We start from the raw sequence: 26,806 nt of genomic DNA, 5'->3' as shown, positions 1-26,806 counted from the left end.
ATGGAGTATATTTGTTTTTTAAGTCGGATTCTATTTAACCCATAGTTGGGACCCTTGTCGGAATTTATCTTGCTTCCTGATAAATTCGACGCTAAAGTAACTAAGCTGAAAAAAAAGCATGAAACAAAATAGGGGGAGGGGGTAAAAAATTGCTAAATGTATTTAATATAGAGACAATGTTTACAAAATGCATTTACTGAAAGTATCTCGATGAAAAGGGAATATACTTTACTTTCAAAGCGTTCCGAAAAAGGGAATAATAAATTCGCAAAATGCATTTAATATGGGGACAAAATTTGCCTAATGCTTTCAAATAAAAGCAGAAATTTTCCAACTACTTTTAAACAAAGAAAAATTTGAAAAATGTCGGAAAACAATTTGCAAAATGCCCACAAATAAAAGCAGAAATTTTCTAAACTACTTTTAAATAAACGAAAAAATTTGCAAAATGTCAGAATTTATCTTGCTTCCTGATAAATTCGACGCTAAAGTAACTAAGCTGAAAAAAAAAGCATGAAACAAAATAGGGGGAGGGGGTAAAGAATAAAATATAAATGTCTTGCTTTGAAATGAAGAAGAAACTTTATTTACAATAAGTTGCAAATTTTTCCCTTTGCGGGTATTTAACTTAAGAAATGTCAAGGTAACATATTATGAAAAGAGTAACATGTAATGAAAAAAACAACAACACTGGTTCTTATAAAGAAGTTGTGTGTATCCATAAACGAATACAACAATAATGTACAAAATAGTAGTATCTCCTAATCACACTCGCATATGAAATTAATTTTAGGAGCGTACTCACAACTGAAAGCCAGTCAGGCGCGTGCCTTTTTCTTTTTTTTGTTTAAAGTCCTTTTAGAACTTCCTTCCCCTCCATGTTCGCATGCAAACCGTAGAGACACACATGTATTACAGGAGCAAGACCTCGTCGCTTGTCCGGATAGGAAATTCCTAAATTCCTTGTCACATAAAAGGTATTTTCTGTAAAATAATTCCACTCCTTGTAAAATAATAATAAAATAAATATGTGCAAAACCGCAGCCACGTAGTTAATTTTCAGAAGTTTGTCTCGTTACAGCTGGGTATTAATTTCTTGCCGGGTTTTCTTCTTTGAAGGAGGCTCTTCAAAATTCCATTTTCAGCGCTGGGCAATGAACACGTTCACTTTCCATGTCAGCAGAATTTCAAAAGAGCACGAAATACGCACTGGGCTCGTGACGTCACCACAGAGCTAGCATTTCCCTTTTCTCCAAATTAAAGGGAGTTTCGTACAAACCGAAAATATACGAAACTAAAAATCATAATGGATACAAAACACAAAAATCATAGATAAGAACCAGATAAACAATAATAAATGTAAACAGGGGGGATGCACCATTATTGGTACAAAAAAAATTCCAACACCCTAACAGGTACTACCACTCCGGGTCAGAGTGGACCTGGGAGCAATGGCAATTAAAGGGTGGCTCCACACTCCCCAAGGCCCGCAAGCTGGGGCCTCACCATTGGATATAGTTTTAGGTCATATCCAGGACCTCAGAAACCGGAATCACTCCACAAAATACTGAATCTTTTAGAATTCCCGCACATAATTTTTCATGTCCACACAAGAAAGATTTTTTGCTCTTTGTCTGCAAACTTTTGAAATTCAAAGCTTATACAGATCAGCTACTCACTGAAAATTTTTTTTCATTTCCAGGATTTATATAGATTCGATACTCAGTAAAAACTCTTTTTCATCTCTAACAGGTACTACCACTCCAGGTCAGAGTGGACCTGGGAGCAATGGCAATTAAAGAGTGGCTCCACACTCCCCAAGGCCCGCAAGGTTGGGCCTCTTCATCGGATATAGTTTTAGGTCATAACCAGGACCGATTACTTAAGGGGATGGCTCAACACTTGTACATTTTAACATGCACAAGCAAATTTTTATTTTAAGAGAGTTACTTCCACGCAAGAGACGAGTCAACAAAGTCCCTTATCTCTCTCTCTCTCTCTCTCTTTCTCTCTCTCTCTCTCTCTCTCTCTCTCTCTCTCTCTGTTAAGAATGGCTTTCTAAATTTGCTGTAGGATGTTTTCCTTTTGTGCATTTATTCATCTCTAGACAACAAACTGAAAAGAACAAAAAAAGAAGCATAAAAACAAATATACAACAAATAAATGTTACCAAAAGCAAGAAAAGTTACTCTTCTACTTATCTAGAAAAGGTTTTGTGTGTGTGTGTGTGTGTGTTCCACAGATGAAAAAAAGCTCTTGTGGAAATTTTATCCTTGCAAAAAAAGCTCTCTAGAAATTTTATCTGATGCTAAGCACACAGAAGAAGGAAAGCATAAGACAAAATTAAATAATTAAACATTATTTAGTTATTTTTTTGGCTGCATTTTGATAAAAATATCTCCAAGTTATTTTAAAATTTCCTTTTAATTGACTTCAGATTGTATTAATTTTATGTTATTAACTAAAAATTGTCTAAAATCAAAGGCAAGAGGGAGAATATTTATGGTTTTGTAAATACTGGTAAATTAAGCTAGAGTTTACACGGTGCATGATGAGGTGGTGGGATAGTGGAGTAGTTGTAAAACCAATCTACTTATTAACTTCTAATATATAAAAGGCAAAATAGGAATGCCCGTTTATGTATGTCCATGAAAGGCTTTTTGGATGGGAGTTCTCGAATCGATTAGATTCCAGGAGAAGTTTTCGCATACTTTCTAGATCATAATATCTCAGATCCGCAAATGGACATTGTCTCTATCTTTTTTTTGATTGAGTTAAAAAATTCCCACTGTCCCGTCTTGTCAGCTGTTTGCTTGTCTTTTGCGTATAAATGAAGTGATACTATTTGAATTCAAATGCCTGGCCCTCGAGCCGAGTAGTATCTGTTCTGGAATTGGTCCTTGGTTAATGTAGGGGAAACCCTTTATACTTAGACAATTACTATTTATTTAAATACTGCCAGAGTGCCCCCTTTTTTGGCCTAGCTGCTTTTTAAAAACGAACTTCGTGGGAGATTTAAAAGCAACGCCATTTTTGCAAGTCATCTTTTTGATTGACTACATTTACTTTGAATGCTTAACACTTCCTGTCGTGTCATGGCGTAGCGGTAAGATGTCAGGTTTTCTTTCACTTTCTTTTCCACCTTTGCGTCATGGGTTTGAGCCTGCCTGCCTACTACAACTTTTTTTTTTTTTTTTACACACCTACAAACACCCGGGCAATGCCGGGCACCCAGGCTATTCTATTATATAAAAATATAATATAGGTTTTTGTGACCAAGAAATTTTTTTTTTTCCTGAGAATTAATTCCTATTTTTAGTCCCGTAAATTCTTTTGAGTTGAGAACAAATGATGTTGAAGTTGAGTTTGTGTTTCTCCCACGACAAAAGCATTCGCTTCTTCTGAAAGCAGAAAAAGAAAAAAAAAAAGGTTGGAACACTTCTTGACTCTCAGAGTTGTACTTGGCTTTTTCTCTTTCACAACTCGCTCATATGAGAAGAAAAAGAACAACAAAAACAAGACAAGAATGTTGTTTATATTATTTTAATTGGAATTCATTATTGAGATGAGTATTATTTATTAATTTATTTATTAATTTATTTTTTGCGGACTATTATCCTCATCTTTTTAGTTGTTGTTTTACGACATTTCGGTCAACTATTCCTCTGGCCTTCATCAGGTGGTAACCACGGCGGGATAGGAATCCGAATCTTCTAACTGCATTCTCAGCAATTACTGCCATCCATAGTTGTTGTCGTCTCACCACATTTTGGCCAAGTAAGCCTCTTGCTGGCTTTGGGTAGGATTGAAACCGCTCTCTTCAGACAATGCTCACCTGGAACCGTAGAGATTCAACGTCTCCATCCACTGTGCCACAGATTTCAGTCCTACCGAAAGCCGGCAAGAGGCTTACTTGGCCAAAACGTGGTGAGACGACAACAACTATGGAAGGCAGTAATTACTGAGGATGCAGTTCAGAGATTCAGAGTTCCTATCCCATCGCGGTTACTACTTGACGAAGGCCTGAGGAATAGTTGGCCGAAACGTTGTGAAACAACAACTAAAAAAGATAATCGTCCGCAATAAGAATACAAGAATGTTGTTGTTGTCGTTCTTCTTCTTTCCAAATGGCAACAAACTCACGAGAAGGAGATAATTTCTCTGCCACACATAAAAAAACAAACATCTTTTCATGCTATCACCTCGAACCCTGATAGTGCCTAAATTTACAGTTATCTTCTTATTTTCGTATTATGTTTTGGACAATATGGGCTTTGGTAGGTTGAATAGCCAAGATGGCCGACCGATGCTAACATCACGCGGAAACCAAAAATTGCGAAATGGGAATATAGGAACGAAATGCGTTTCAATAGTTTTGGATGCAAAAAAAAAAAAAAAAAAAGAACGACTTTCTCTCTGATGGGTTCATAAGAGTAGTGGTTGATGGGCAGAAATTGGAAGCTCACAGTATTAATGCTAGAGTCTCTCAGGTACCCATCCTGGGCCCAACTATCTTCCTGATCTACATCAATTATCTTCAAAATCACATCCTACGATCATTGGTAGACATTTATGCTTACGTCACTACCATCTATGGTGGCACTTGAAAGGCCGTAAATGATCAAGTTCTCTCTGATACTCTATTCTCTGGTATTGAGCACGCAGTACAATGGAGAAAGAGGTGGCTGGTTAATTTTAATGCATTTAAAACCAAGCTTCTATCTTTACATCATCAACACTCTCAACCCCATCGGTATGAATGAATGGCTTTCGAGTGGCTTCCGGGCCTTAATAAGTTGTGACTTCTATGTAAAAAAAAAAAATTTGTAAATGATCTGATTTTATTTTTATTGTCAAGTGGAGGTGTATACCTGTGTAATATTTTATATGCTTTTTCTTCTAATTTCAGTACATTTGATTACAATAGTATAGGTTAATAGACTTTGAGTTGTGATGTTGGACAACGTTTCTTTTGTAACAGTGCATGTATGGGCATGTGTGAAAATATCAATAGCAGCCAAAGGATAGCTGGCTAAGGAAAATATTAGCAACAGCATCCATTAAAGCATGTATGCAAATTAGCAAGTATGCATAAGTTTGAAGAAATGGAGAGAAAAATACACCACGTAGTCGAAGAGGGAAGCCAGGTGTGTGTCATACAAGATAGACGTGTGAAAGTCAACGACGAGAAGGTGCTGGCTAGCGTTGGCTTGTGTTGGTGGAGACAGAGACTTTTAAAAAGCACATGTGGTTACAAAAAGACTTTTGAAAAATAATGGAATGCATTGTTTTGGAAGAACCACTAATAAATATATATATACTAGACACATATCGGGGTTTTCCTGCTCTGGATTTTGCCATGTTTCCCATTGGATTTTTATCACATTCTTTATCTCCCTTTTTTCCGTTTCTTGCTTTCTCAATCCCCTTGAATCCCTTCAAGCTATCTCAAACTTAATAACTTTTCATGCAAATATGATAAACTTCATATTATTTGTTTCCTGTGATGTATTAGCCTGCAAAATTTATTGTATATTTTGAAAACTTCTTCCCTCTGATGAAAAGAATTGCATTCTTCGAAACTCCATGGAATAAGATTTTTTCTTGTTTTATTTATACTCTTTGTCGGATAATAAAAATTTTGTATGCCTTCCTTACAGGTTTATAAAGTGTTTTGAAAAAAAATGAATAAATTTTCAATATCAGGATTTTTGTTTTATATATATATATATATATATATATATATATATATATATATATATATATATATACTATCATTTAATTTCAAGTAAATTATTTACAAAGTTATGACAATGACAATGCGAATGTTTCAGTGAAATAATGACCAAATCGGGTGATCTAAACTTCATAAATTTATAATGAGATTGGGTCAAATTTGTGTTGTATTCTTTCTTTCTTTTAACCAGTATATATATATATATATATATATATTTTAAATAAAATACTAGGCGGAAGTTTCTCTAATTAATACTTTGGTACATAGAGCCCTCATGATTTGTTCGCCTAACAGATTAGATGTCGAACTCGATAAGATCAGGGAAATATTCATCAATAATGGTTATCCTGTTGACCTTATTGATGATTGTATTTTCAAAAAGGTTGCGGATTTTAAATCCCCTAAAAAGTTTGAACCCTTGAAATGCCCGGTTTATTTGAAATTACCGTGGATAGGGGAGGGGAGTAATATAATTTCAAAACAGATTCGAAGAAGTATTTACGATTGCTTCAATTCGGTGACCTTGCGTGTGGTATATACTACGAGACCTGCTTTTCCGTCTTTTCGCAAGGATAGTTTGCCTTACATCCAAAATAGTAATATTGTATATCAGTTTAAATGCCAGTGCGATGCTGGTTATGTTGGGCGAACATCCTTGCACCTTTTGACTCGTATAAACCAGCATTTCCATCGAAGCTCAGACAAGGGAGGATGGGGTTCGGTGGTCTCCCTCCTTCTGCAGCCTTGAACTCTGCTATTGGCCAGCATTTGGTTGACAACCCGTGCTGTGCCGATAGATATAAAATAGATTGGTTCGAGGTGCTACATAAAGCGGACTCCAAAAACCATTTAAAGATTTTGGAGGCCGTCTCTATCGCGGTGCGTCAACCTTCTTTGTGCCGGCAAAAAGAAACATCAAACGCATTGTTTCTCTTTGGGGAACTTTGAATTTTTTCTTCCGCTTTTGTGCCAACATTTTTAATCGTTTTTTAAACGTAAATAAATTTAATTAATGTCCCCGTATGTTGGCACATTAAATAAGTTCCCCAATAAAACTCTTTATTTTTGTTACAATATTATTTAGATTGCTATCGATTTACTCCTGAAGAGATGATAGCCGAAAGAGCTCTCAAGAAACTTCCGCCTAGTATTTTATTTAAAACCATATACAAATTCTGTACCTCTAACCATTTATATATATGTATATATATATATATATATATATATAATTATAAAACTCAAATGACCCTGTAACGATGTATGTAACCCACTTTCTGGTTTACGACATCCGGTTGCACATGAAATATTAACATTATTATTTCAAAATTATTATTTAACATGGCAAGAGTGGGGTTTAAAATAACTTAAACATAATACAGAAATGAACGATGTAAAAAAAAAAGCAGATATATCAAAATTTGAATTTAACTATAATAAGTATTATGGTATCTGTTCAGTGCACATTTACCTATAAGTATGGCCAACCACTTATAATTCAGTAACTGTAAATTTTTTTTTCAGAAATAATCAATTATAATAAACAGAACGACTCATAGAAATCTATCTGTATTATTTTTTCATTTTAATATACTTTCATAGAAATGTTTCTCAAAAAAAAACTATTTTCTTTACGTCACAAGTGTTATGCTCATACATGAATTTCATAGCAAATATAAAACATACTGACCCAATGGGTCACGGGTAGTCAAGTATATATCGTAAGTAGACTCAGTAATAACTCAAGCGATGAAAATGCATTTAACAGGTCAACCAATATCTACGAAACAGCCCTAAAAAATAGTGGATACAAAAATATCGATATCAAATATAAGCAACAAAACACCAATAACTATAATAAAATTAAAAATAGAAGAAAAAGAACTATAATTTGGTATACGGCCCCATACAATCAAATGTTAAAAACAAAACTTAGCAAGAAATTTCTAGATCTTATTGAAAAACACTTTCCTGCAACCAACGCCTTACACAAAATTTTCAATAAAAATACCTTAAAGTTATCCTACAGTTGTCGCAAAAATTTAGAGATGATAATTAAAGCACATAATAACAAAATATTAAATAAAAACAATGTAAACAACAACAAAATAAACAATAAAAAGTAGACACCATGACAAAAATAAAACTAACACTAGCAGAAATAATAATAATAATAATAATAATAATAATAATAATAATAATAATAATAATAAAACAACCCCGGACAAGAACAACCATACTATAAATAAAAATACTAATAACGAACAAGATAAATGCAACTGTAGACACCACACACTTTGTCCAGTTCAAAATAAATGTCTAACCAAAGGCGTAGTTTACCAGGCCACAATATTTGCGAAAGAAAACCTGAATAACAAGAAATATTACGTAGGTATGACTTCCTTAGATTTCAAACCCCGATACTATGACCACAAAAGTACATTCAACAATAAAATACACCGTATGAAAACAACACTAGCGAATAAATACGGTAGTCGAATGGAAAATAATAAGACAAGCTACCACATGTAGGGACCTAGACAACCCATGTAGATTATGCCTTCATGAAAAATTTGCTATCCTGTACTTTAAAGAACCCCAACATCTATTAAACTGTAGAAGAGAAATAGCAAACAACTGTGTTCACAAGAGAAAATTTGCTCTAGGATAGCAATACAAAATAGTTTTAAAACTAACAAAAACAATAGAAAATAAACAAATAAATAAATTAAATAAACATGAATAGACATAAACGATTATACATATATGTATGTATATATATATATGTATATATATGTGCATATATGTATGTACGCATATATATATTTATATATAAACTAACATAAAAAAAGCAAAAACAAAGAAAAATACTAACCTAGTTTTAAACAGATCAAGAAACTAAATAGAGCACACACAAAGGAACAGGTCAACCCAGAGGCCAAATAGGCCTTTGTCTGAAAAATGCATGCTCATTGGTTGATAGGAAGGGCGCGGTGGCTACTAGAAAGCTGATTAGCTAACTAAAATCTCAATAGAAGATGCGCATATAAAAACGACAAACAACCACATGAAACGCGGAATATTCAGTATAGCTTAATCGCCATATATATTTTATAAATTACTGTATATATATATATATATATATATATATATATATATATATATATATGTGTGTGTGTGTGTGTGTGTATATATATATATATATAGTTATTTTGTTTAAATTTCATTAAGAGAAAAACATCAATTTTCATGGGATAAGGAAAAAAATCTGAACTGTATTCTTTATTCAAACAATACATTTCTACTCTGAAAACTGATGTTTTTTTTCGTGAATGAAATTGAAATTTAAACAAAAAACTATGAATTCCATTTTCTCTATCAAGTATATTGAACTATTCTCTTTTTGGTTGGGATTATCTTATATAATAATATGACCTTCTAAAAATACTTTGTAAGACTTGATACCACACAATTAATTAATATGTGTTCCTATTCGCCTCAGGATTCTGATATATATATATAAAAAAAATAAAAAAATTGTCTTTAACTTTATCGCTTTTCTACATACTTCTTAATACTTTATAATTTAATAATCTTTTATTTTAATTCTTTATCTCTTCTTTGCATGGCCGGTTATTTATCTGCATTTTCTGCTTTATTCTTTAAACTTTCCTATCTATCTAATATATCAATCTACCCACACTTTCATATCTTGTATGTATATTTACTTATATTTTACTATATGCATTTACTTACTTTTTTTTTCTTGCTTTTTCCTGAATTTGCAGATACCGGCCATCCTCTCCCCTTAAATAATTTTTATTTTATTTTTTATTTTATATTTTATTTTTTTATTTTTAATTATTTTTTTTATTTATTTATTTTTTATTTATTATTTATTTTCTATTTATTTATTAATTAATTTATTTATTTTCCATTTAGTGTCGTCTAACAACTCTTGCTGACATTTTTTTAAGCGATGACCTGTACATTTCAGTTGACCTATATTATTTTGCCCTATATATTTTTTTCACGCCTTTAACATTTCCTGTCTGGGTCATTTTGACTTTTGTTTCCCTTTATTTTATATTTTATATTTAACTTTATCATCATTTTTTTTTTCTCCTTTTTTTCTCTCTCTTCTTTCTCTTCCCTTATCTTTCTTATTTATATTTATGTCTCGGAAGTAGAGTGAAAAGCATATCTTATTTTTCTTTTATTAATATTATTGGAATCTTTTCTTTTTTTCTTGTACACATTTTTGTGAATTATTCCATGGATTTCTGCCTTTGGATTATTATGGACTATCTTCTTTCAATTACGGGATTTCCTTGGATTTTACTTGTACAAATGGAAATTCTTTTAACTTTCTTCAAGTTTTACATTTGGATTTTACCGTCACTGGATTTTTTTTATCTTCCACCAGACTATCCATTCATGTGTAATCACCTTTTTCTTCACCATATTCCCTCTGCTTCACTTTTTTTGTTTTCAAGTAAGATCTTTGACTTACTTGTTGTTTCATCAAATACTTCTGCATGCAAAATCCGATCCCGCATTTTTCTAATTCCTACCCTCTGATGAGAAGGAAAGTATTTCTTTGAAACTCCGTGGATTAAGGACTATCCATTTATCTAGTGTTTCCTTTTCAGATTAAATATGTGTTTAACTCATTTCAAAGTGTTTTTTAACATATTTTTTTAACTGTTTATGCCAGTCTTTATTAAAGAAACTCAATGTAATTACAGAGCAATACAATGAATGAATGACAAAAGTCTATATTCCAAAATTCATGATGTTGACCATCTCACAATTTATTCCTTTAATTCAGCTGACTTATACAATTCTTGATAGTATCTGTTTCGTAGCACAAAATCAACCACTTAATTATTATATCAATCAGTGAATCTATTTTGCCCTTAACTGAAGAAATAGCAACAATCAATCCGTCAAAAGGAAATAAAGTTCGTTTTGACATGATTAGAATCCGAAAATTGGAAGAGAAGCTGTAAATACCTTATAATATGTTTACATTACGCCATTTTTGATATAATGATTAAATGATTGATTTTGTGCTACGAAACAGATACTGTTAAGAATTGTAAATGTCAACTGAATTAAAGGAATAAATTGTAAGATGGTCAACATCATGAACTTTGGAATATAGACTTTTGTCATTCATTCATTATATATAAGCAAGCGGTTAGAGCACTGTAAAAGTGGTGGACAAATGTTTGTTTAAAAAATAGACATTTGGCGGATAATTTACGGGTGCTGCCAGCTCCCGTGTGTCGGTCAGTAGAACTGCTGACTGTCAACGCAATTGTTCTAGCTCAAACCTCGGCTTGGGAGAGGTGCTAGTCTAGCGGCACTGATTAGTTGTGATACAACGAAACAGAACTGTATGTTGATTAGAAATATATATATATATATATATATATATATATATATATATATATATATATATATATATATATATATATATATATATATATATATATATATATATCATAACTTAGTTGAAATAAACAATGAAGAAGTGCTGGATTTACGGTTCTACAAGGATTAATATAAAATATTTTATTTCTGTTGGGTGTACCCGGGTTTCATCGATATGGCCATGTCGGGCCTGCTATCTTATGGCACACTGACTCTTTAGCACCATTATAGGGTGACGACTTCAAGCAGCCGGCGTGGTCAGATCACTCGAACCCCTGTTCGCCTAACAGAAACTGTAATGTATAGTTTTTAAATAAGATACTAGAGAGAGAGAGAGAGAGAGAGAGAGAGAGAGAGAGAGAGAGAGAGAGAGAGAGAGAGAGAGAGAGAGAGAGAGAGAGAGAGAGTAAATGAATAATGAATTCCGGAATTCGATCGATCTCTCTATTTATTTAGTATTATCTCATCTCCTTTCGCTAGAGCATCTGTTGAGCGTTTTCACCCGTCGCCAGCTCACTCTACACGTGAAGAAGCGCGGTGACACATCGTCTCTAGCAGTTCTTAAAGGCAGGGAACGGAGTGTCTCATTCGATGCGCTTCCCGGACAACCAGTCTCTAGATCAACCCCACAAAAGTAGCCAAAGCAAAAAATAAATAAAACAAAACTGAAAGTCAAAGACAGACGGACGAACTGATGTCATAACAGACAGTCGGACGCCTCTGAGATTATAAGGAACTAACTATTTTACTGTTGTCGGAAACGTAAAAAAAAACAAAAACATTTTTGTTTCTTTTCTTTCTGGTCAACTTCATGACGTTGTCCGTACCTGACTTTACGAATTGATCAATACATCTAGGATGAATTTTGCTTCTTCCATTACACCGTAAGTAAAAATATGCAAAACTTTTGACATACAATTACTTTTTATTAAATTTATTATTATTATTTTTTTTTTTTTACCTAAAAATATAATCTGGAAAAAATAATAAAAAAAAAAGAAAAGAAAAGGACTCTTCTAGCAGTGCCTGTTGGGTTTCTCTGTTCCGATTTATAAAAATAAAATCCTAAAAAATTTCCGCTAAAATATTTTCAACCTTTTTTTTTTAACTCACGATATAAAAAAAGGGCATTGAGATTCTACTTTTTAGGCGATTACGTGTGAACACCCTGAACAACTTGACGGAAAGGAAACATTAAAAGAATTTAGAATGGGGGATCAGTTTAAAGTCAACCTTAACATACCCTATTTTCGAGCTATTCTAGTGTTGTGGATCACTTCATCATTTTTTCTATGAAAGATAAGTCCTGTGTGTGTGTGTGTGTGTGTGTGTGTGTGTGTGTGTTTTGGTGGAGGAGAAAACCTACTTTTTTAGGCGATTACGTGGTGTAGATTTACGATATTACCACCCGGACTTTGAGTTAATGATAAAAAATTTAGTTACCTATAATAATAATAAAAAAAAAAAAAAAAAAAAAAAAAAAAAAGAATGGTCCGGAAGTAGGAGATCATTTTACGTTACATTTATGCACAAAACTAATCCTCCATTCTAAATTCTAAAATAATAACCATCTTATTTGTTCAGGGAATGAGTGAGCACTCAGGCGATTCCACGGTTCAACGGAGAATGTTAATGTAGACCCCCCCCCCCGAAAAAATGACAAAGTAAATCGAAATTAATGTCGATTTTAGAAAGTGGGTGTTTGATTTTTTTATAAATAAAGTCCAGTGTAATATTTTGTGTTATCGATTTAGAAATCAATAATTATTGATATAAGTTAAATTTTAGAGCCGGTGTTTCTTGCACTAAAAAGTATACAATTATTTAATAGTTTTATTGAATTGCAAATCGAAGTGCACCTTAAAAAAATTAGGTGGTTCTCTAGAATTCAACCTAAAAAAAAGTACAGTAAAATCTTTATAAGATATGTAACTGTCACGGAATGAAAATGTCATATTCCAAAAATTACGTAAATTGATAAAGTAGTTTCATTTTTTTTATAAAGAAAACATTTTTTAAAACGATTTATTTTAACGTGATTAATGTGGAATCGTTAGCACTACAAGGTTGATCTCCCAAGTTTGAATTATTGTGGACTTATATGCTCTTGTTTTCTTTTTTTTCAAAATGGCGACACGAGGCAGTTCCTTTCTGATTACTCACAAAATTCGTTTTTCTTACTTAAAAAAAAAAATACTCGATCAATTTAGGTGATTTTTGGAATATGACATCTTCGTTCTGTGACGGGTACATACATCATAAAAAGTTTTCTAGTTTTTCTTTATTTCATTAAGTTGAATTCTAAATAAGAACCAAATGTCTTTCTTTTATTTTTTCACTTAAGAAAAATAAAATAAAAAATCAAAAAGAATAAAAAAGCGGATCAAATATGATTTGTTTTCGGCTTTTTTTAGATGTCGAGGTTCGACAATTTTAGGAGGAAAATCAAAATAGAAAAAAAAAAAGAGGAAAGAAAGAAAATTCGGTTTCTTTTTCGTTATAGTAGCAAAATTCGAAAATTGAAATGTTGAATTTCGAATGAAACCAATGATATCTATTGATTTTACTGAATCGCAGTAATGAAAATATCCAAAAATTACGAAAAACGATAAAGTAGAAAATTAATTAGTGAAAACAGTTTTCAAAGACAATTAGCGCAAATTAAGGTTTGCTAAATTGGCAAAAGATTTTGTTTTCAGAAAATAATTACCTCCCTTCAATTTCAATTGAACTCCCCGTTTTTTTTTGTTGTTTTTTTTTTTTTTTTGCAAAACTCAATTTTCGCTAATTGTCTTCGAAAACTATTTTCATTAATAATTAATTTTCTAGCTTATCGTTTTCCGTAATTTTTTGATATTTTCATTATGGAGACATGGTACTTAAGTAAAATCAGAGGTACCATTGGTTTCACTTGAAATGCAATATTTCAATTTTCAAATTTTGCAACAATAACGAAAAAGAGTCGGTAATTCAATATTTATTTTAATGAGAGTGCATCACTGCATCACCCCCTCCCCCAAGAAAAGATCCGCCTGGATCGCCGGATTGGTACAAAAATTTTAAATTGCCTCAGTCTAGATAGATTTCTCATTCATTGACTGAGGCTAAAACAAAAACTACAATTTGATTTCAAACATATGTTAACAACAAAAAATTAGGCACAAGGCCAACCAAAAAAGTGGGGTAATTCTTGTCACTGTACGTTTGTTGATTAAGTTAGATTTCTCAGTCACCATGATACCATATTCACACTTGGGATCATCTTAAGATTCTGAAATTAAACGCATTTTTTTCAATTCTCTATAAAGAATAAAATTTTCGAAAAAAAAAAAATCGTCAAGTAAAAAAACAAAAACATCAACAACAACAACAACAACAAAAAAACGGTTTTTCCAAAATTTTATTTTTTAAAAACAAAAAAATAAAATAAAATAAAAACTACAATTTGATCCCAACTTATTATATTTACATTCAAGTTCTCCCCTTTTTTGTTTTGCAATCAGACGACCGGCATAATTAAGTTTGTTGAATTAATAAATTTGGATTTGGCGATCTGCTCAGTATCCGACAAATTGATTTGAGATTAAAAAAAAAAAATTATTTATTCATTCATCCATTTATTTATTTATCCGGATTTTGTTTTGTCTTTCACGGTTGCGGTTAAAAAAATAACTCACCAAAGAAAACTGCTTCAACAGAAGAAAGCAAGGAAGCCTTACGCAATAATTTACAGTTTTCTTGTCTATGAGTAGCAGAAGAACTATTGCCAATGCGTTGGGAAACAGGTGCTCTGTACAGCCGTGCCGTGCAGCGTGCACTCATATATTAACATGACTGATATGATTATAATTATAACTAGCTGTGCCAACCCGGCGTTGCCCTGGACTTAAAAAAAAAGAAGAAAACTACCGTTTTTTTTTTTTTTACTAGAAGATGTGCCGTTTTTTTTGTTTGTTTTTTCTTATTTACTAGAAGATGTGCTGTTTTTTTTATTATTATTATTTACTAGAAATGTGGCGTTTTTATTTTATTTACTAGATGTACCTGGTATTGCCCGGTGTTTAACGTAACATTAAATTCCTTAAAAAAAAAACAACAACAAAAAAAAAAAAACAACAACAACAAAAAAAAAAAAGAAAAAGAAAGAAACTGAGACATATGTACATGCGAGTATTATGGTTTTTTTTTCTAAATAGTTCACTTCTTGTAAGTAAAAAAAAGAAAAAAAAATACTCGAGCTGAGATCTTAACCAAAACCTAGAGACACTGATTCAAGTACGATAACCATTAGGCCAGCTTGACACGTTATTTAAAAAGTACCTTTCAAACCTAGTTATTTTTAACATAATGTGAACAATTCGTGCATGCATGCGTAGTCGGGAAACAAATGATTATAAATATAATAATAAGTAGATAAAATTCCAATGACCCCACCCCCACGTTCCAATTTTAACCCCTTAGCAACCGTTTTTTTCCTGATGAAAACCGATTAAAGAGTTTTCAATATGTCTGAATACCCTGTCTACCAAATTTCAAGTTTGCAGATCAAAAATTCGTTGAGTATATAGGTTGAGAAGTGTCCTCACACACACATTCTCACTTTTATAGATATATAGATTTTTTTTTGCGCTTCTACACTATTAGGACGAAATTTCAGAAATCGTAAAACTAAATTTCATATGTAAACAATAGTATCTACGTATTCCTCGCATTTTTAAGATGATTATATCCAAAAATTACGAAACTCGATAAGTTAGAAAATTATTTATTAAAGAAAATAAAAAATAAAATTTGATGAAAACGATCGAAAGGTTCAAAAGGGACGTAATTTTCCGTTTCGATTTAAACAAGATGGCGTCAATTTTTCACTTGCTACCACGATTAAAGTTGTTTTTTTTAAATAAATCAGTAATATTCAGGTAATTTCGACTGCATAATTTAGAAGCTATCAGTGTAACTTATTAGAAGTGACAAAAAAATCAGTTGAAATATTTATTTTTTTAACTGAAAACTCCATTTATCGAATACAAAATCTCATCTCAATAGTGTAGTAGCGCCTTTGTTTTATTTTTTATTTTTTATTTTTTTTACCAAACAAGACATATTGCTACTTAGACGTAAAGAGATGAGCAAGATGTTGGTTGAAACTTCACTTCTGCATGTCAATACAGTCAAGGAAGTGAGGAGGGAATTCCAAAATCTAGCAGTCCGAGGTGAGAAGCTATTAGAGTAAAAGACTTTTCAGCATCTGGGGACATTTACAGTGAAGGGGTGGGATTTTGTTGCTAAATGAATTTGTTGGGGTAAGTATGCCGAGGAGGGTACAAATGCAATGAGTTTATCAGAACACATTCCATTAAAAAAGATAAGAAATGTCTGCGCTTCATCGGGATTATCGCATAATGTTTCAATCATAGTTATTTGTTTTCCTAGTTTTGCATATGAATTACAAAATATCTGGTATTTCCCAAAACTTCTGGCCTTGATGAAAGGGATACTAAAACTTGCTGCTATGGTTTCAAATGATCTGAAATAACAGCAAGGGCAGACTTGATTCCAAATATTTCTCATATGTTATATCTCCCCTCTTTGGTTTTCATACAAAGTAAATTTTACTGTGTATAAAGATTATTTGATACTGGAGATATTCATAATCGTACCCTATTTCCGAAAGAGAGGAGATATAACATATGAGAAATATTTGGAAGTCTCTCCTTGCTGTTATTTCAGATCATTTGAAACCATAGCAGCAAGTTTTAGTCTCCCCTCCATCAAGGCCAGAGGTTTTGAGTACTGGTAGCTAAGTTGAATATTGAAATGCTCATATCTTTGGTTCTATGGAACGAAACTACATGAGAATTTGCAGGCTTTTTGAAGATTATAATACTATTCTATGGTTAAAATTTTATGAAAATTGGTAAAAAAGAACCTATATTTTCAAACCAATAAAATATGGCCAAATTTGCCTACATTTATAGTGTCCTGGCAGGCCAGCTACTTTAGGATGAATTTTGCTTAGGGTTTTTTTTTTTTTTTGCTTGGTTGTCTCCCCTGCGAGTTTGCCAGACCACTAATATACAAAAAATTTTTTTTTCAAGTTTATGATTTGAATAATTCTTTTAACTTAAAGCGGTTATAAATATTAATACTAATATTCAAAGAACAGTTCTAACCAGATTAAAAAGCTCAATATTTGAGGTTAGAGCATTGATATAAAGAATTCAGTTTAAACTTTGTAAATGAGAAATTACAAATTTATTATTCAACAAGGAATACAGATTGAAAACTTAAAATTTTCCTTATTTCATGGTGTTTCAAAGAATGACTGTTATCATCAGAGGAAAGTGGTGACCAAAATAAGGGAACCATAGTGTTTTCATTGGCCATGATGAAATAAATAAAGGGGAGACAACTCAATTTTAATTATCGAGATCAAAATCAGCATTATACTGAATACATTTAGAATTAAAATCGCTAAACATCATAAATTTTGATTTTCTTAGTTAAAAATAAAAATACTTGATCCATTTATGTGATTTTTGGAATATGACATCTTTGTTCATCGTAAAGATTTTTCTGTATTTTTTTTTTTTCTTAAATAAATGCAATTCTTAATAAGCACTGACTTTTGACTCTGTGGATTAGGGTGGGGAGATGCAGAGTGCAACTCAAGTTATTCATGCATTGGGTACGCAAGAAATGACGTAAAATTTATTTTTTGAAATTTTGAGTCTCCTTTATTCTTTGCATTTCTAATCATTATACAAGAATTGTAAATTGTCTGTTAACTACTCTTCAAATTTGTAAGGAATGATATCTAACCTATGCGGAGTGTTCTAATGAGTGGTGGGATGAGTACTCTTATGAATAAGAAAAAAGCTCCTCATACCTGCTGTATATCGTTAAGCAAATCAAAGTGAATGATACCGATACCAAAGTGATGCTTGTTGTTGTAATGATTGAAAGTCTCCAGATAAAAGAAAATTTCCTGGCTCAGTTCGTGCTAAAACTCTTGAACACAACTCTGGTTTTTGTAGTTCTTCTAAGCATTGAGTATACAAGAAGAGCGGTGTAATTGCTGGTAGATTGCATGTTTAACTTGACATTATCATCTCCTCCCATCATCTATCGTGGGAATGGACCTACGGTTGATTTTATAAAACTATTTTTATATAATGGCTTGAATTAAAGTCAAAAATGCAAAAATCAAGTATCATGATTCAATTGTGCTTTAAACCGAAACATTCATTTTGAATACGCCTCAGTCACATCAAACAAGCTACTGTTGATTTTATATGTCGGGCCTTTCTGCTTGTGTCGTAATTAAACTTCTCAAATGCACTTGTGATGTTAGGCTGTATAAGGCGTTAACTTTAGTCAAAATCGCCTGTTCTTTTATCAAATTTTTTCGATTATCAATTATTAATACTTAGCGAAGACATTCTAACACAGAACCTATCTAAGAACACTGCCAGGCACATAAAGTACATTTGTGTGAAATTAGAAACAAATAAGCCCAGCCATTTAGGAGTTCATAAGGAACAAGCTCACGTGCGCGTGTGCGCACACACACACACACACACACACACACACACACACAAGAAGTGGGGAGAGGATAGATAGAGAAAGAGAGAAAGAGAGATAGAGACAGACAGACAGACAGACAGAGAGACAGAGAGACAGAGAGGGGGGGGGTGAACAAATAGTTTCATAATCATTTTTTAACTTTTCTATTTTGTTATCCATGATCCTCCTGTCTCCTTGGCATGTCCGGGTAGCTGTGCTGGTTAATAAAAATTCAGAGTTTTTTTTTATATATATAGACTAATAAAGAACACGTACTTAATGACCTAATAGCTAAATCACTATTATGCATGATAAAAGATAATTATATATTCTTTCTCTAACATTATGGATTATCTAGAAAATAATGAATTCTCTCCCTTGGACTGTTATTTCCTTGTGAATTAAAAACAAAACAAAATTACTTCTCTCCCACTGCAAGAACTTAGACATCAGAGTCAGAAAGTAGGATTGAGAAGTCAGCGCTCCGGAGAAGGGGCATTCTAACCTGCGAAAAGTTCCTGGGCAGCCCCATCGGCATTTCCGTTAAGGGTATCTCAGGCAATAAACTAACCTCTTTCTTAAAGAGAGAAGGCAAAGCCTGAGGATGTGGACCTTCTACTTGTACAGAAATAACATTACACTGCAATCAACAGGGATCAGGTCATTACAGAAATGATCTAATCTCTGTTGATTTTAGGGGTCAAGGATAAAATTTCTTAATTGCTAAGGCTGCTGCAAGGAAGGTGGGCTCTCCTTACTATGCTAGAAAGTTACTTACGCTTGAAAGTATCCTGTACCTCTACAAAGCCACCATTTGCCCATGTATGGAGTATTGTTGTCACATTTTGACTGGTGCATTTGCTACTAGTCTCACACCCCTGGACAGGGTCAAAAGAGAGTCGCCAACCTGATAGGTCTTGAACTTTGGTCGGGTTTCGATCCTGGCTTGAGGCAGTTGCCTGCCTAGCTGCACTGATGAGCTGTGAAACAGCGAAACAGTACTGTATGTGGATGACTACAATGCTCCCTATCTTGGGTTAAGCATATTGCGAAGTGATATACAAACTGCCATTAGTATATTAAGCGACGCTCTTTGTGTAAACAAATTGAGCGGAGGCATTTGGACGATGTCAAAACATTGTTAATTCATTACTCACACAGCAGTAGCCATATAGCGTAATGGTGAGAAGCCTTGACTGTCATTTGGATGGTCAGGTTCCAATTCTGGCTTGAGGCAGTTGCCTGTCTAGATGCACTGATGAGCTGTGAAACAGCGAAACAGTACTGCATGTGGATGACTATATATATATATATATATATATATATATATATATATATATATAAAATGAACTCATTTTTTCCCCTATGATTTTGACCTTAATAGGATTAAAAATCAAAACATTTCATGCAAATGTAATATGCACAAACTGCAGCACAATATCTGAGGTGTGTTATAGGCATATTATCTCTCCACTCCCTCGATAATTGTAGATTCCTATATTTTTTCTGCTGAGAGTTCACTGCCAAAATCGGTTAAAATCAATAGAAGTAGTAAAATCTTTTCTCTCTAATTAATTCCTCCTTTCCCCCGCCACCACTTACACTGTTTCTGGGATTGTTCACAAGGGACAGTTACTTCGTAGTTGCTTAAAAAAACTGGAATGGAATTTTACCATGCCTTTCCCTTCTATGCTTCCTATTGCATGAAACGCACCATGGAATTAACCGATAGCAACATTACCACAAACATTAATTCTTATCCCACGCTTACTTTTACGTTGCTTAATTACCATTTTTTTCCCAACATTTTTACACTAAAAAAAATGATTCTTTCCATTTTTTTTTTTTTTTAATAAAATAAACATATAAAACATCATTTCTGTTTTATTTCGTTTTGTAGTTGCTTAAAAAAACTGGAATGGAATTTTAATGTTCCTTTTCGTTCTATGCTTTCTACTGGGTGAAACACACCATGGACTTAACGGAATAGAAGGGTTATTTTGCCATTTTTTTTTTTTTTTGCTTTTCGCTGTGTTTTTTGTTTTTCCGAACATATTCATAATTTTTTTTCCTTATTTTTGCTTTTTGTTTTCCGATCTTTTTTTAAGAAGTTTTACGTTTGTTCGCTGTTTTTTTTTTGTTTTGGTTTTTTACGATTTTTATAAGAAGCTTAAGGTTTTTTTTGTATAATATTTTAACAAGGCAATTACTTCGCTTATTCTTCACTTTACCCTCCCCCACCTCCAAACACCCGGGCAACACTGGTTACCACCGCTAGTATATACATAATATTAATTCACAAAAGCAGTTTATATATATATATATATATATATATATATATATATATATATATATATTTTCAAATTCATGCTAATCAGTAATACATTTTTTTTTTACTGATTTTAATGAACGTATATACCAATCACTGGACAAAGCGGGGGAAGGCAGAGCGGTAGCTCTAGATATATCTAAGGCTTTTGACAGGGTATGGCATGAGGGTCTCCTCAGGAAGATTAGATCTTACGGTATCACTGGTAGAATACTTAACATAATTAAATCCTTCTTAGATAAGAGAAAAATCCAGGTAGTCCTCGACGGTCGCACATCTAAACAATATGATATAAATGCGGGAGTGCCCCAGGGTTCTATCCTTGGACCTCTATTGTTCCTGATATTCATAAATGACCTCCCCGACAACATTGCCTCTGAGATGGGTATATATGCTGATGACACTACACTCTATGGCAGACACGACAGGAAGACGAATGAACACATTTCTAAAGAAATGGCAGAAACACTAGAGGAAGACCTCCAATCTGTAGTGGAATGGGGACAAAAGTGGTTGGTCGCGTTCAATGCTGCCAAGACTAAACTAGTTTCATTCAATAATTACAAGAAACCCTCTCTACCACCAATAGCAATGGCCAACGACCCTTTATCTGAGAGTCCATCTTTCAAACTCCTTGGCCTAACGTTCACAGGAAACATGAGTTGGAACAATTACATTAAAGGCATTGCCAGGGCCGCTGCAAGAAAGGTAGGCTCTCTCTACCGTGCTAGAAAACTACTAACACCCGAAAGTATCCTGTACCTCTATAAGGCCACCATTCGCCCATGTATGGAGTATTGCTGCCACATCTGGGCTGGTGCATCTGCTACTAGTCTCTCGCTCCTTGACAAGGTTCAAAAGAGAGTCGCAAATCTGATAGGCCCTGAACTGGCATCTAAGCTTCAGCCTCTGTCCCATCGACGAAATGTTGCATCCCTCTGCCTGTTCTACAAGTATTTTAGTGGTGAATGCTCTGATGAACTGCAATCACTTGTGCCCCCACGACGCGAGCACCCTCGACAAACCCGACAGGCTACTAGATCCCACCCCCACACTGTAGAGGTCCCTAGATGTAAAAGATCTTTTTACTCCAATAGTTTCTTCCCCAGAACCGCAAGACTCTGGAATTCCATTCCAGGTCCCTGCTTCCCCAACAGTACTGACGTGCAGAAGTTCAAGTGTAACGTGAACCGACACCTTGCTGCCCAAATCCCTACATAGTACCCCAGTAGTTGTTGCCCCTGATAGTAGCCCCCTACACCAAAGTGGCAATTTGCCTTGTTTGGGGTGAAAATGTAATAAAAAAAAAAAAAAAAAAAAAAAATCCTCTGATGAATCTGACTGTAAAAACATATGCAGATTCAGAAACACATTCTTAATACAGGAAAGAGCAGGACACAAAATGTTTTAAATAATAATAATAGAATAACAATAACAAAGACTTTTGCTTGCGAGGACTACTATTGAGCGTAACCAGTTATACAGTCCTTTTGAAATTTTCATCTCTATTTTTCTCGTTATCTACTGAATATTTTTAATGAAACCTATATGAAATATGTTCCTTATTAAAGTGTAAAGATTTTCTATTCTGAAAGAAGTTTAAAAATTTAATCTAAAAAAGTTATTTCAAAGTCTTTGTTAAAAAAATTAAGATTTTCTCATTATTCAGACATGTATGACAAAGAGGGAGTTGCAAAAAAGGGTTGTGGTGTGAAGAGAAATACAAACTGAAACAAAGAGAATATTCAGACCTGTAATAATACAAAGAGGGGTTGCAAAAATGAGTTGTGGTGTGAGGAGAAATACAAACTGAAATAGAGAGTAGGAGAGTTTTTATAAATACATGCAAAACCGCATTCATTTTTTTTTAAATCCAAATTAATAAATTAAATAAAATATAATCTTAAAAAGATACGATGCAAGTTAGAAAAGCATTTCATCCAAGGCATGAAAATTGTTAAACAAAATATTTTTACTATAGGCTTTAAAAATAAAGGTACAAGATTCAATTTGAAATTTATTTATCTTCAAAGTGCACTTTTATACATTTTACAAAGTAAGATATCAAATTTTTATACCTTACTTTGTAAAATGTATAAAAGTGCACTTTGAAGATAAATAAATTTCAAATTGAATCTTGTACCTTTGTTTTTAAAGCCTATAGTAAAAACATTTTGTTTAACAATTTTCATGCCTTGGATGAAATGCTTTTCTAATTTGTATATATATATATATATATATATATATATATATATATATATATATATATATATATATATTAAGTAAAGTGATTTTCAATTTAAAAATTAAAAAAAAAATTTTAAAATTTAAAAATCAAATTTTAATTAAATTAAAAATCAGTTTCATAAGAAGGAACAACAACAAAGTCAATTATCTGTACGATCGTTTCGGAAATCCGTGCTTTTTATTTGTGGTATACATGAAGTTATGTGGAACAATTATATATAGTTTTTTTGGTAAGCACGGTCTCCTCATCAGCAAATTTAGGAGGATTTTTATTGAATTTAAAAGACACCATAAATAAACCTAGCATTAAAAGTAAGGCAGATAAATCTTTTAGTTTTTCTTTTTTTGAAATCAGGAACTGTGTTTAAAGTAGTCATTTAGATGTTTGCTATAGCTTTTTATTTTATATTTTATTCTTTAAATTATATATATATATATATATATATATATATATATATATATATATATAATTCATTCCTTTAATTCAGTTGACATAAATTATAAGATGGTATATATATATATATATATATATATATATATATATATATATATATATATGGATGTTTTTATTTGTTTTTGTTTTTTTTGTTAGTGATACTCTTTGAATGAATTCAATTATTTATACAAAAGTGCATTTTTACCTAAATGCGAGTTGGGAATAATTTTCCTGTTGACCAATTTGGTACCCCCTAAATGGGGACCAGCATATATATATATTATTTTTAAAATATAATTATCCACTGACACGTGTTTCATCGTCTACGACTGATCAGAGTGGCTGAATCTAGCAAGATTCGAAATCAGGACCCCACAATAAGAAACCTAAACCTCTACTACGGGACCACCTCACTCGACTACTGAATGTATCGCATTTTTATGCAGATGTTTTTATTTGTTTTTGTTGTTAGCGATACTCTTTGAACGAATTCAATTATTTATACGAAAGGAAGTCTTATCCTGCCTTGACAGAGTTCAAAATAAACTTTGTAATCTAGTAGGGTATGCCCTCTTCTCTTCCCTGCAACCTCTTTCCCACAGAAGAGACATTGCGAGCCTGTCTGCTTTATCTTTATTTTCATGGCAAATGCTCGTCTGAGCTCCAATCTATGCCCCCCCTTGTCTGACTTTCATGAAAAACACCTGTCTAACTGAAACCACTATCAATAATTATCCCCACTCTTTATCTGTGCCTAAACCTAAACGTAGATTATTGTTGTTATCATTTTCTGTTTCTTTTTCTTCGAGGCTTGGTGTATTTATAGTTTTTTTTTTTATTGGTTATAAAGGTGGGTGCAGGATGGTTAGGGGTGGATTATTTTTATTTTTAATTTCGATTTTCTTATTTTATAGTTCATTTATTCAATTTCTTGTTAGTTATTAAATACTGTTAGTATATTTGTTCTGGTGTTAAAAGAGATCCGGTTAAAAAGGGGCCATAGTTTTTTAATAAGTATGGCTTCTAGTAATCTTAGTTGCCGTGTGCAATTGTTAAGGTATCTAATTTTAGTATTGTTAGTTAAGATATTTCTAATGTCGGACAACTGTAGGTTTTTATCATCGGATGTTAGGTGTTGTTTTATGGTGCTATTGTCAGCTAAATGATAGGTTCGTTGTCAGGAGAGTGTTGTTGTGGTGTGACCTATGTATACATTGTATGAGTTTTTAAAGTGGGTTCAGAGACATTCTTTGAAGGGGCAAATAAATTCATACACTACATTAGTTTGGTTTAGTGTGGTGTTAGTATTATTATTGTTTTTAGTTATTAAATTTGAGCTTTTAAATTTAGTATAATATATTATTAGTTATATCTTTTTGTTATGGTCGGTAGGTCTGATGTATCTTTTAATTAGGTTTGTTATTATTTTTTTTATAGTATGCTTTGATGGTGTCATTTTTGTTAGGGTTAGGGTTTATGTTTTTATTGTGGAGTGAGTTTAAATACAGCTTTGTGTGCTTATCAACGATTTTACTTGGAAAATTATTGTTTATCAGGGTTTGTTTTATGTATGTTTATTAGGGTTTGTTTTATGTTTGTTAGTTCTTTGTAAAATATTTCTCGGTTGATGCGGTGAATCAAAATTTTTATAAGGGCAGTTTTATATTTTTCTGGGCATTCACTATGGTAATTTAGGAGCATTGCATTATTTTTGGTAGTTTTTTGTATGTTGAGGCTATGTATTTAGTGGGGTTGCTTGAATCTACTAATACGTCGAGAAATGACATTTTGTTATTTATGTTTGCTTCATGTGTAAATTTGAGGATGGAGTGTGTTTCTAGGTTTAGTTTGAGTTTTTTAATGTCTTGTATAGATTCGGCTGCAATGAATATGGTTGTCAACATATCGGGCATAGATAGTGGGTTTATTTTTTTGATCTGGGAAGATTTTGTTTTTGAGGCGGGTCATATAGTATTCTGCGAATGTTGGGCCCAGAGGTGATCCCATTGAAACACTGTCTATTTGGATGTATGTTTTCCCATTAAGGTCAATGAAGGGAACTTGTGTGGTGCATTTTAATAGTAACTTTTCGAGGGTTTGGGGTTTTATAGCTGGAGGGGATATTGTGTTGTGGTTGTATACTTGATTAATGCTTTTTTAATTGTGTCATTTATAGGGACGTTAGTAAAGAAGTTTTCGGTGTTGAGGGATGTGGATATGCATTTGTGGGGGAGTTTAATTTTAGAAGGTCAGTGAAGTTGGTGGTGGATTTTATGCAGTATTTACTAGGTATGTATGGTTGAATAATGTTATTAATTGTTTTAGTGATATTATATACTGGGGTGAGAATTTGAGAGATTATGGGTCTTAAAGGGTAGCCTGTTTTGTGAATTTTAATTTTCCCATATATATAGCCGGGTTTATAGTCTCCTATTATTTCATTAAATTATATTGTAAAGATTTCGACGGTGTTTGCTATATATAGTTAATTTGTTATTTTTTAGTTGTTTTGTAGAATGTTTTGTGAGTGCTTTAAATTTTGTATTGTCGCAGAGAATCTTGCTTATTTTCATGTTGTAATCGGTTTTATTTAAGATTGTGTACATATTGTATTTGTCAGCCATTCGACATTATTTTTAAATAAAAAAAACTATAAATACACCAAGTCTCAAAGGGAAAGAAACAGATAACAACAACAATCGCTCCTGATGATAATCGGATGCACCGATAGAAAACGCTTGAGTAGAATATGGCTGAACAACAACTTTTGGGTGCCATTCTATACAACATGCCGGCGAAAATAAAAAGCCTGCTCAGTGTATGGAAAAGATATCCACAAAAATCAGATCGGAAAAAAAGAATAACTCTGTTGTGTTCAATCAGACGTGCTTAAATAATGACTTGCTACCAAAATATACAAATATATATATATATACTATATATACTATAGTAAATTCGAGAGCGAGTTGATGCAGTGATTGCAAGTGATTAAATAACTTACTGACTAGATGGTTTTCTAACGAATGATAAAAAATATTTTTTTGTATAGTTTTAA

At 32.6% G+C, this 26,806-nt stretch overlaps 1 protein-coding gene across 1 annotated transcript in view; it reads left to right on the top strand.

The window, feature by feature from the left end:
* Positions 1-11,410: 11,410 nt before the first annotated feature.
* LOC145263834 (ras-related protein Ral-A-like) overlaps positions 11,411-26,806 on the top strand; it is a 206,404-nt gene continuing 191,008 nt past the window's right edge. The window contains exon 1 of the mRNA XM_080120900.1: positions 11,411-12,057. Within this exon, the coding sequence (XP_079977026.1) occupies positions 12,032-12,057 (26 nt within the window). The 5' untranslated portion in view covers positions 11,411-12,031. The remainder of the gene's footprint in view (positions 12,058-26,806) is intronic.

Source organism: Euprymna scolopes, chromosome 39, assembly GCF_053919585.1.
Source record: "Euprymna scolopes isolate OS-2025 chromosome 39, ASM5391958v1, whole genome shotgun sequence".
Taxonomy (NCBI): Eukaryota; Metazoa; Mollusca; class Cephalopoda; order Sepiida; family Sepiolidae; genus Euprymna; species Euprymna scolopes.
Note: the sequence above shows the minus strand (reverse complement) of the source record. Positions and strands in the feature narration are given on the sequence as shown.